The sequence below is a fragment of the Papaver somniferum genome, chromosome 3 (genome assembly GCF_003573695.1).
Source record: "Papaver somniferum cultivar HN1 chromosome 3, ASM357369v1, whole genome shotgun sequence".
NCBI classification, from domain to species: Eukaryota; Viridiplantae; Streptophyta; class Magnoliopsida; order Ranunculales; family Papaveraceae; genus Papaver; species Papaver somniferum.
In genome coordinates, this window is record NC_039360.1 from 74,993,287 (window position 1) to 75,005,329 (window position 12,043).

Consider the following 12,043-nt stretch of genomic DNA (forward strand, 5'->3'; position numbering starts at 1 on the left):
GAGTTTAGTCTGTAGTGTCACGCTACGGTAGGGGAGTATATTTAGTCGAGCGGATGTATAATCTATGTTTGCTTGTGGAGCGTAGTTATAAAGTTCGTCCCGTTGAGGCGTAGGTATAATTTACGCGGGTTGTGGGGCGTTGGTAAAGATTACGCGGGTTGTGGAGCGTACATATATTCACGTCGGGACAAGGGACAAAGGTATAATCCACACCTGTTAGGGCGAATGACAAATTGAACGCCTGAAGCCCGGCGTACATATAATCTCCGCTCAACTTCGCACACGTAAAAAACAAGTGTGGCGTTAACTATATTTATCACATTATTAAATTAGCCGACTTCTAAGTTAGAAATATGACCCGATCAATCATTATGTAATTAATTTCTATTGTTTCATTAATACTCATATTACAATGATAAACAAGCATTTCTACAACGTCCACCGATGTTCGCTCAACTTTAGGGCATGAATATTTTCAACATCAAAATCAAAGACAATACTTTGAGTTTGATAGTACTGCCGTCAATCGAACTGGTCGCTAAAGGAAGTAAGACGAAATTACCATGTGTCGGTAGGGGAGAACAGTTGTGTCCCGTGGTTCTGATAAGAAAATGACACACTCTTTCCCTGGGTCATTTCCATCGAAATCACTCTCAACAGAATTCCCAATACCATATATCTCTTGTAACTTGTATCTCATTCTATTCACCCATAAGATCGGTTTCATCACTTTGACCTGGTACTCGCCTTTCTCCTTCTCGAACACTGCCTGAGTAATTCGAGAATTTATCGATCTAGTCCTTGGGGTTTCCCTCCTCTGATCCACTACAATCTAATGGAGATGCTTCTGCCTTTACTGCAAGTAGATACACTTCCAGATCACTACCGCTATTCAGTAATTCTGCTTCTTCCAGTGTTGACAAGTCAATTCCAGTTCCTGAAGGCTTCTTGAACAACTGAGCTAGGCCTTTCTGGAACGTTAACGTGACTGGTTCAAGCATGCCTTCCTTTACTGGCTTGAGATTGCAATCTGCACCTTCTTTCGCGAAGAACAGAACAGAGAGGCTGTACCACAATTGATGTGAAAAGGACACTCTCAACTGGGGCGGAGGTTATAGGTCCGCTCAACTTCAGGCGTGAACCATATGCACGCCGGGTTGGGACGTTAACTTTATGAACGTCTGACTGAGGCGTACTATAATGTTCGTCTGATTGGGGCGAATCTATAGTCCACGCCTGGCATGGGGCGTAAATTTCAGCAACGCCCGAACGGGCGTACATTTCACCACCGCTCCATTGAAGCGTAGTTTATAAACACGCCTGATCATGGGACGAGGACTATACATGCGCTTCATGTGAAGCGTAGTTTATATACACGCCTGATGACAAACGTACATTATACGTTTGCTCGACTATATATAGTTTTGGTCTTGGTCTTAGACCAAATATAGTCTGGAATTTGGTTTTAGTCCAGCTTTTAGTCTTTACCCCGTCCCGCTGTGTCTCGTCTCAAGACCATATTTTTAGGTTTGATCGTCCATTGTGGTTGCTCTTAGAAATATATAAATAGTATTTTATTTTTAATCCTCACAGTTCTTGCTTATTTACAAAGAGATCCATATCGATCAAACGACTGAGTTTTAAGAACTTGAAATCGCACGTCAGAAATCAAACGTATGTGGGTACACGAAGAATACGTGCGGGAGGCGAAAAATACGTACGGAATACCAAAAATAGCTAAGGATTTTGTTTCCCTTGCTCTCATTAAAAGGGGGTGATGAGTGCCAAATATTGTATATATTTATCCCTTTTTGTTGGCATTTTAACTCATCTTTTGTGCATTAATTCTACATTTTATCCCATATTCTGTATTTTCATTGTTTTCAAGAATAAATATTTTTATTAATTAATTTTGCATTTTTAGGTAATAAATAAAGTTCGAATGAGTCGCAGAGCGAAAAGAGCAGAAAAGTAGTGAAAAGCCGGGAGAAATTACGCAAGGAAGCCGCGAAGAATGGTGCGCACAACCTCATTTTCTACACACAAAAGCGCCTCCGTTCTCAGCCATCAGATCAGTTCTCAGAAGCATCCGACGGTCGCTCCTTCATAGAGCATCAAAATCTGAAGTCTCTGCCAAGCACCACAGCGCTGAAATTCCAAGCCTTCAGATCAGATGGTAGTTGAATCCAACGGTTGCTCCCTTGCTGTTCATCAACGTTTGATATCTCCGCCTTACACTACAACACATAACCCCATCTAGAGCCGTTAACTTCGTTGTATCAAAAAAATCTGACGGTCGCTCCTCGCTTGCCTCCGCATCACCATCTGATCTACCTACCATCTTCGCATCTCGCAGCTCAGAGTCACAGAACATCAAGACTCGATGAATTCGCTCAACACTCTAGCAACCGAACCTATACCAGCTAACCAAACATCACCCTTCTCCCAAACCATCGAGCCCCTTTCTTCTCCACATTACCCTGCTGCAAACCACCATTACCCTGCAACCGTACCACCACCTTCTTCACCTCCACTGTCACCACCACACCGCCACCAAACACCATCAAACCAACCCTAAACCTAAACCCATCACTACTATCATCACCCCCCTCTTTCTAGCCCCCTATTTGATTGATTTTTCTTCTCACCTTTCTCTGAAACCCTAGAAGAAAAATCAATCGATTAGGCGAGTCTAGAGTAGCAATTGGCGCGTGGGAATGGAGCAGGAGAGTCAGAGGAAGGATGGGTCGACGTCAATTTGAAGATTAGGTGAGTTAATTTCACTGTTGGAATTTGGGGATTTTTCTATAAACCCTAATTGTATAATTTAGGGATTTGGGGGTATAAATAGACTGTGGTGTTGTTGTAAAATACATGTTTGGACTAGCCTGCATCCAGAACTTTCAAGTTCTGTTAAATGATCATTTGTTTGTGCTGTTAATGTTGTGTTCATGTGTAAATGTAACATCCTGTTGTGTTCTGTGAGTGATTGTATTATCCATGTTATGTTTGTGTTAATTAGTTTGTGTGTTTTGTTTCTACACATGATCCTGTAAGTCCCCTGTTTAACTCACATGTTCTTATTCTGAGTCTTAATGCTTGACAACCATGAGGACTCTTAACTGCAACATGTTCTGATTCCCCACTAGGGTGAGAAAACAACTGAACCATGATGGTTAGCTATTAGGATGGTTTTTGCTGAACTTAAAATAGCTTAGGCTAGTTAGAATCCTAAAAGCCCAACTGATTTGTGATTAGTGGTGCTGTAAGAAGACCACTAATGCTAGGGGTCAGTGGTGGCTCTAAGGAATTAATCAGCTACATTAGTTAGTAAGCCACTGCCTAGTTAGTCTGTGATTGGTTGTGCCTTAAACAGACAGCCAATACTAGGGGTTAGCTAAGGCTGTAAGGTTGGTTAACTAGACATTTGACAAAAACTTAACCTAGGTGAACTGGCTAGGTAAAGGGAATTCTCACCCATCTCCTTGCACTCCCCATCCACAATTTCTTTCCCATGTTTTGTTTTGATTAAATTGTTCTTGAATTGTCTTTGTTTACTTCTCCTTCACTGCCTTTGGTTATTTGCTGAGCTTCCCTGCCCTTGGCTCTCTGCCTTGGTCTTTCTCTTGCTTCATTTTTATTGCTTTTGTAAATACCATTTTCACTGCCCCTGTAAACACCATCTTATTCATGCTTCAGTGCTTTGTCTCTTAACTTCACTACCTGTCACTAGCTCAGACTAGCTAGAAAACTTCAATAGCTCCCTCCAAGTCCCTGTGGACAAACCTTTTCTTCCCATCACTAACTACAATTGACCCTGTGCACTTGCAGGTCAGTTTGTAGGTTTCTTTCAAAACCCACCAAGTTTTTGGCGCCGCTGCCGGGGACTCGGTAGCGGTGCTGTTGCTGTTTGATCTTTATCTCTCTTATTTCTCTGCATTTTACTGCATACTTTTCATTGTCACTGCATAACTGCATCATTCTTGCATTTTCTTGCACACTTTGCTTATTACATTATCTTGCATTTTCCTGCATTGCAGCTTTGCTGCTGCTGTTGATATTTTACTGTGGTGCTGAGAAGCTGCTGGTGCTGAGGACTTGCAGCTGTGCAACCTGCTGGAACTTTGGAGATGTTGGTGCTGGAGCTGTAACTGTTGTACTGCTTCCTGCTAGGCTGCCCTGGTGCAGTTGGAGTGAACCTGGTGCAGCTAGCCATTCTTGCTGGTGCTGCCTTCTCCAAGCTGCCTGTTGCTGTTGGGTTGACCCAACTGGGCTTCTGTTGTAAAGCCAAAGGAAAGCCAAAGCCCAACTGGGCTGTAAGCTGCACAAGTTGAACCAAAGCCCAACTGGGCTGTAAGCTGCACAAGTTGAACCAAGCCCAACTGGGCCTCAACAAAGACCAAAGCTTAGGATGATCCAAAGCCCAACTGGGCTTTTGCAACCTAACTGAGCAGCTGGGCTGTGCTTAAGCAAGTAAGCCTAAACCCATTAAGAGAACCCAACCTGTGGGCTTCCATTTTTCATTTGTGGGCGTGTAATAATTTTTTCCATTTTTTTTGTTGGGCTTGTAATCTTAATTACTTGTGGGCTTGTTTGTTTAATTGCTTGTGGGTTTGTGATGTTAGACTGATTTGGGCCTGTAGTTTTAAATTAGAAAAACTGAACTTTGAAAGCCCAACTGGGCCTCCGACCAAACAAGCAACAGTTAGGCTATTTCAAAAGCTACATTGGGCTTCAGTTTGCATACACATTGTGGGCTTAGTTCACCTTCCCTTGGCAACACAATTTCTCCCACCAATGTGGGCTTGCTCCCAACACTAAAACCAAAATTCTTGCTCCCAACACTAAAACCAAAATTCTTGCTCCCAATAAACCAAAGTGTTTTCTTTTCCCATTAGGTCCAAATTTTCTAAAACCCATTAAAAACCAAATTTCTTTTCAAACCCGACAAAACCAAATGTTACCCATAAAAACCAAATTCTTCCCAAAAATCCAAACCCATTAAAAACCAAATTCTGAGCTTTGTACATTCTTTACTTAGCTTTTGAGCCAATCATGTCTAGATCTTGGTCTACAGTTGGGGAATACAACAAATCCCTTAGAGAACTTGCGTGTGGACAAACTTCACGTTATGCACCTCCCATAGACCATGATGTCAATAGTCATAGGAATTATTATGGACATTTTCAAAGTCCCGAGCCTCAATACATGAACCCTAATGACTATTCACACATGCATCATTCGCCACAACGTGAAAATGAACATTTTGCTAGTGCCTCACTCACACAATCATCACTGATCGATCAATTAGAAGCTCGAATCGCAGCTTTAGAAATGCAATCACATGAGGAATCTGTCACATCTAATTTTCTTAGGCAACCTGAAATCTATGCATGTCCCGCATGTGGTAGTTTAGACCACCCTGTTGAGAATTGTCATATTTTGCATAATTTTAGGCAATCTAGAGAAAATCCAAGGTATGAAATTCCCATAAATTGTGAGAATGGTAGTCATTGGGACCATAATCAATCCTTTGAGGGTTGCGATCAATCTTTTATAAACCCTAATGACCATGCATACATGTACCAATCACCACAATTTGAACATGAAGAATTTTGTACTCCCATGAATTTAGACTCCACCACAGAAGCTTTCAGACTCAGTGAGCAAAACTTCGATAGATCTACATCACGAATTCAGGCATATTTAGATCAGATTTTGCTTCACCTACAAAAGGAGGAAATTCATGAGGAAATGTATGTTGTCCCTAATGAAGTGTCTAGTCCCATTCATGAAAATGATGTTGAATATGAACCTAATTTAGTGGAACATGAATCGACTAACGACACCACCACTTTTAATGAGGACCAATATGCATGCTACCATGATGATGATTATGATGATTATGATGATGTAGAAGAACATGAAAATATTGTGGAACCTGTTGGTTCAATAACATATGGCTTCTCGCCCTCAACCTTCATGAATGTTGTTCTTTCTAATACTCATTGTAATTCATATGATTTTGATATTGACATGGGATTCGTACAATTATTCTGTGAAGATGAGCATGACATAGGAATAGTTGAATCTTCTGTAGACACCAATATGCATGAAAATATAAGTGATGTGTTTGATTCTCTACCTAGGTCACATTGTGATATTTCTCCTGATTTGCCGATGCATGAGAATGAATTTGTTGATGATGTTGATGATTCTGAGTGTGAACTTGCTAATTTGATTGATGATTGTGAGCATGATGTGACATGTGTAGATGATTTAGGAGATTTTGATTTGATTAATAATGATGTGCCTATCGTCCTACATAAGTCACAATCTGATGGCCTTCCACCCAACCTAGATTTGGTTTGTACCCATATTGTCAAACCGACTTTTCTGAGAGTCCCTAATCTAGGTTTGGAACTGTGTGCTTCCCAAGTCCTCTTGGACTATTTTGCTTCTAAGTATAATACATTTGAGGAACCACAGTTGGAATTAGCATGTTTGCCCGTCCCTAGCACAGTTCATTTCGAGCTAGACCTTTTGCATGATGAACCCCCGAAACTGCGCGATTTTGTTTTCAAAATTATATCTTCTGTAAAATCCAGGTTTGGGGGTAGCTCATTTTGTTTCACAGTTTCACTTGCGTTTCTTTCCTGTTATATATGTGTGAAGCTGTTGAAATGTCTACACTTTGTCTTTTGGGTTGATCCTCAACTCTTTAGATTGTTAGTGTATGGTGAATTTTTTGTATATAATCCAGTAGTTAAAATTTCTTAAAAACCCTTTTGTTACTTTTGTATATATTTTGCTAATCCAATATGATCTCGGCTGAAATATGTTGGATTTTTGCCTTGAATAAACGGAGTTTTAATTCTGCTTTCGCCGAAATCGGGTATTCTCTCTCCTTTTACTCTACTCAGCATGTCCCTTTCCATATGTTGCATTTTAATTCTTTCCATATTTTGAAACATTGAGGACAATGTTTAGTTTAGGTTTGGGGGTATAGAGTAGATACCATGATAATATGCTATAATTGAAAACGAACTCCTTCTTATTTTTGAAAAAATTGAAAAATTTCAAAAAAAAAAAAATTAAAAAATCATAAAAATGGAGCTCATTTACCTTGAAATGTTGACTCTTGTGCAAATATGTAATTATTAGGAGTCTTAGTCTAGATATTTAGGCACCCTGATTCTAGCACAATTCACATAGTGATAAGAAATTTGCACGCGCACGATCTACCAATACATGTATGGCCTCGATCTTCAATGTGTTTGATAGGAAGTTACGATTGCCAATCACTTTAGAATACTGAACGAAACTTGACTAGCTTGTTCTTTGGTTGGTTGGGATAGAAGGTGGAGGTTACATTAAGAAAGACAACCATCGAATTTAACTGGGTGCATCAAAAAGGGCTACCTCTTGCAAAGTGTCATGTAATTTTTGTTTCTTTTTGTTCTGTATCAAAAGTGTTTCCTTGTTCTAAAAAAAAAAAAAAAAAAAAAAAAAAAAAAAAAAAAAAAAAAAAAAAAAAAAAAAAAAAAAAAAAAAAAAAAAAAAAAAAAAAAAAAAAAAAAAAAAAAAAAAAAAAAAAAAAAAAAAAAAAAAAAAATCAAGTATTTATCAATTCCATCATCTCTTGTTCCAAAAATAAAAGAGAGTAGTCAATGTAAATAAGAGTCATGTAATTTGTCATCTTTTGTTGTTTCTTTGTAATAAGCAAGGAGGGTGTATGCCATTGATGTACAACGCGAGCAATTGTGAAATACCTCCAACTCATTCACAATTCTCGTAAAGTCCGGACAGCTAGCTAGATTTCGATCTCAGTTCTTAGCCTGAGAAACTATCTCTTGGTGATTAGTAGTCATAACTTCAGATCTTTCTTTACACATGTGTAGATACACTTTACACTCTTATCACATGTCTTTTTTTGTTATCAGTGCTAGGATTGTGCCTTTGATAGCTAGATTGACATCTCCATTTTGCTGTGAGCTTAACTGTTTTGCACATGTCACATTTGATGGAATCTGAGCTCATATTTTGTCCTTAGGTTTTGTAGGCACACCTCTGGTAAACCTTCACGAGACTTCAACTCGTCCACTAGGGACACTTAGTGGTTTAAAAGGCTTAGTGCATACGCTAAATGCATTCGAGAGACCAGCGACAGTGGTATAGTTAGGATTTCCTTAGTTTTGTTTTACTTGAGGACAAGTAAAATTCAGGTTTGGGGGTATTTGATGAGTGCCAAATATTGTATATATTTATCCCTTTTTGTTGGCATTTTAACTCATCTTTTGTGCATTAATTCTACATTTTATCCCATATTCTGTATTTTCATTGTTTTCAAGAATAAATATTTTTATTAATTAATTTTGCATTTTTAGGTAATAAATAAAGTTCGAATGAGTCGCAGAGCGAAAAGAGCAGAAAAGTAGTGAAAAGCCGGGAGAAATTACGCAAGGAAGCCGCGAAGAATGGTGCGCACAACCTCATTTTCTACACACAAAAGCGCCTCTCGTTCAGCCATCAGATCAGTTCTCAGAAGCATCCGACGGTCGCTCCTTCATAGAGCATCAAAATCTGAAGTCTCTGCCAAGCACCACAGCGCTGAAATTCCAAGCCTTCAGATCAGATGGTAGTTGAATCCAACGGTCGCTCCCTTGCTGTTCATCAACGTTTGATATCTCCGCCTTACACTACACAACCCCATCTAGAGCCGTTAACTTCGTTGTATCAAAAAAATCTGACGGTCGCTCCTCGCTTGCCTCCGCATCACCATCCGATCTACCTACCATCTTCGCATCTCGCAGCTCAGAGTCACAGAACATCAAGACTCGATGAATTCGCTCAACACTCTAGCAACCGAACCTATACCAGCTAACCAAACATCACCCTTCTCCCAAACCATCGAGCCCCTTTCTTCTCCACATTACCCTGCTGCAAACCACCATTACCCTGCAACCGTACCACCACCTTCTTCACCTCCACTGTCACCACCACACCGCCACCAAACACCATCAAACCAACCCTAAACCTAAACCCATCACTACTATCATCACCCCCCTCTTTCTAGCCCCCTATTTGATTGATTTTTCTTCTCACCTTTCTCTGAAACCCTAGAAGAAAAATCAATCGATTAGGCGAGTCTAGAGTAGCAATTGGCGCGTGGGAATGGAGCAGGAGAGTCAGAGGAAGGATGGGTCGACGTCAATTTGAAGATTAGGTGAGTTAATTTCACTGTTGGAATTTGGGGATTTTTCTATAAACCCTAATTGTATAATTTAGGGATTTGGGGGTATAAATAGACTGTGGTGTTGTTGTAAAATACATGTTTGGACTAGCCTGCATCCAGAACTTTCAAGTTCTGTTAAATGATCATTTGTTTGTGCTGTTAATGTTGTGTTCATGTGTAAATGTAACATCCTGTTGTGTTCTGTGTGTGATTGTATTATCCATGTTATGTTTGTGTTAATTAGTTTGTGTGTTTTGTTTCTACACATGATCCTGTAAGTCCCCTGTTTAACTCACATGTTCTTATTCTGAGTCTTAATGCTTGACAACCATGAGGACTCTTAACTGCAACATGTTCTGATTCCCCACTAGGGTGAGAAAACAACTGAACCATGATGGTTAGCTATTAGGATGGTTTTTGCTGAACTTAAAATAGCTTAGGCTAGTTAGAATCCTAAAAGCCCAACTGATTTGTGATTAGTGGTGCTGTAAGAAGACCACTAATGCTAGGGGTCAGTGGTGGCTCTAAGGAATTAATCAGCTACATTAGTTAGTAAGCCACTGCCTAGTTAGTCTGTGATTGGTTGTGCCTTAAACAGACAGCCAATACTAGGGGTTAGCTAAGGCTGTAAGGTTGGTTAACTAGACATTTGACAAAAACTTAACCTAGGTGAACTGGCTAGGTAAAGGGAATTCTCACCCATCTCCTTGCACTCCCCTTCCACAATTTCTTTCCCATGTTTTGTTTTGATTAAATTGTTCTTGAATTGTCTTTGTTTACTTCTCTTTCACTGCCTTTGGTTATTTGCTGAGCTTCCCTGCCCTTGGCTCTCTGCCTTGGTCTTTCTCTTGCTTCATTTTTATTGCTTTTGTAAATACCATTTTCACTGCCCCTGTAAACACCATCTTATTCATGCTTCAGTGCTTTGTCTCTTAACTTCACTACCTGTCACTAGCTCAGACTAGCTAGAAAACTTCAATAGCTCCCTCCAAGTCCCTGTGGACAAACCTTTTCTTCCCATCACTAACTACAATTGACCCTGTGCACTTGCAGGTCAGTTTGTAGGTTTCTTTCAAAACCCACCAGGGGGGAGATAAGCCACCAGTACATCTAAGAGAATCTAAACACTCCGGAAACTTGGCCGGTATTTCGTTGGAATATCGGTGTCTCGGTGTTTCGGACCTGGACGAGACATCCCGAGACACGAGATTAGATACATTGGTCTCATGCATTGAGTATTTGAGACCAATCACAAAAGTTGATCTTCATGTGACACATTGGTGGCATGAGAAAAGCTCACTATCGAAAGTTCATTTTATCTAGAAACAAAATAAATAGTTCAACTATCCGAATCTTTACTTATGTTTGTGATTTTTTGGATGGAGTTTTTGTACTTTCTGTCGTGTGGTGTTTATTATACCAGAAAGAAGAGGTTATTGTTTATTGGGATGTGGGAGCAAACTGAGTGCTTAAACTTACAATTCTAGGGTTTCAGCAATGGAAACCCTATTAGGAATATTTAGTATTGTAAAAGCCAAGTCAATTGACTTTGACTATATGGGTCAATTTTCCTTTGTCTTAGATACATTAAATATCTCTGAAACTCTCTTGTCTTGTATTTTTCCTACACATTCAATACTGTAATAATTGTTCTCTCTTCATATGTTTTCTTCTTTGAAAATCATTCTTCAATATCATGAGAAGTACACAAATTCTCATGGTATCAGACTAGTAATTGATCCTCATCAAAATCAAGCTCAACAATTTTTAGCTTTCTGGGTAATAATCATTCAAAAAGTTTTTCCCAACTTACTTCTACGGTTTTCAATCAAATTTTATGGTCTCTACAAGATCTGGAAAAATTCGTAACACCCAAATCAACAACAATAAAAAGAATAGCAAGAACAACAACAACAACTCAGTAATTCAAAATCTGCATCAAGAAAATACTTCACATCAAGGAATTATGTTGACTTCCGCAGGAACTGGTAATTCTTGTTCTCTTCCCTTTAACAACATCATTAAGTTTGTGTCAATGAAATTAGATGGATCCAATTATTTGTTATGGCGTGACCAATTTGAAGGACTTTTGATCTCCACTGATATTTTTGGATATGTTAATGGTGAGTTAGTTGAACCACCACAGAAGTTAATGGTCAATGGGGTTGAAACTATTAATAAAGAATGGATTTTTTGGAGAAAGTTAGATAGATTTGTCTCTACATATCTTAAATCAACATTTACAGAAACAATTAGTGGTGATGTTCTTGGTCTTGGTAGCCGCTGTAAAAATTTTATCCGCATCTCTGGAGGAACCAGACAGATTCCTTACCTTCGGGTGGGTTGCATCTAGGCCTGCAGGAAGTCGGTGTAAAAATTTTAGCCACATATCTAGAGATAAGGTCGTTACGCGGCTTATATTTGCTCGGACCCGGTACTTGTTACTGGAAGACGATCTCTGGTTCTGTTTCTGGTTCTTGGTCTTGTTCTTGGTACTTCAAAAGAGATATGGGATTTCTTGCAAACTAGCTTTAGAACTCAGTACCTTGCTAGGAAAAATATGTTAAGAACTCAATTATATGGAATTAGAAAGGGTAATCAGTCGATTGTGGTATATCTCAAAAGATCAAGTCAATTACTGATTCTTTAGCTGCAAATGGAGAAAAAGTCAATGATGCAGACTTGATGATGTTTGTCATGATTGGTTTGGGTCATGAGTATGATGTATTTGTCATATCTTCACAGAACAGAGAGACCCCATATATTTTTGGTGAATTAAAAGTAAAACTCTTGTCCCATGAACAATTT

The 12,043-nt window shown here is 39.3% G+C and overlaps 1 protein-coding gene across 1 annotated transcript; it reads right to left on the bottom strand.

Annotated features, from left to right (window-relative positions):
* Positions 1-794: 794 nt before the first annotated feature.
* Positions 795-4,216, bottom strand: LOC113359625 (probable E3 ubiquitin-protein ligase LOG2). The gene is made up of 2 exons (XM_026603224.1): positions 4,014-4,216; positions 795-1,065 (listed from the first exon to the last, which is right to left on the bottom strand). The coding sequence occupies exons 1-2, from the start codon at positions 4,214-4,216 to the stop codon at positions 795-797; spliced, it is 474 nt and encodes a 157-aa protein (XP_026459009.1).
* Between the last annotated feature and the right edge of the window lie 7,827 nt (positions 4,217-12,043).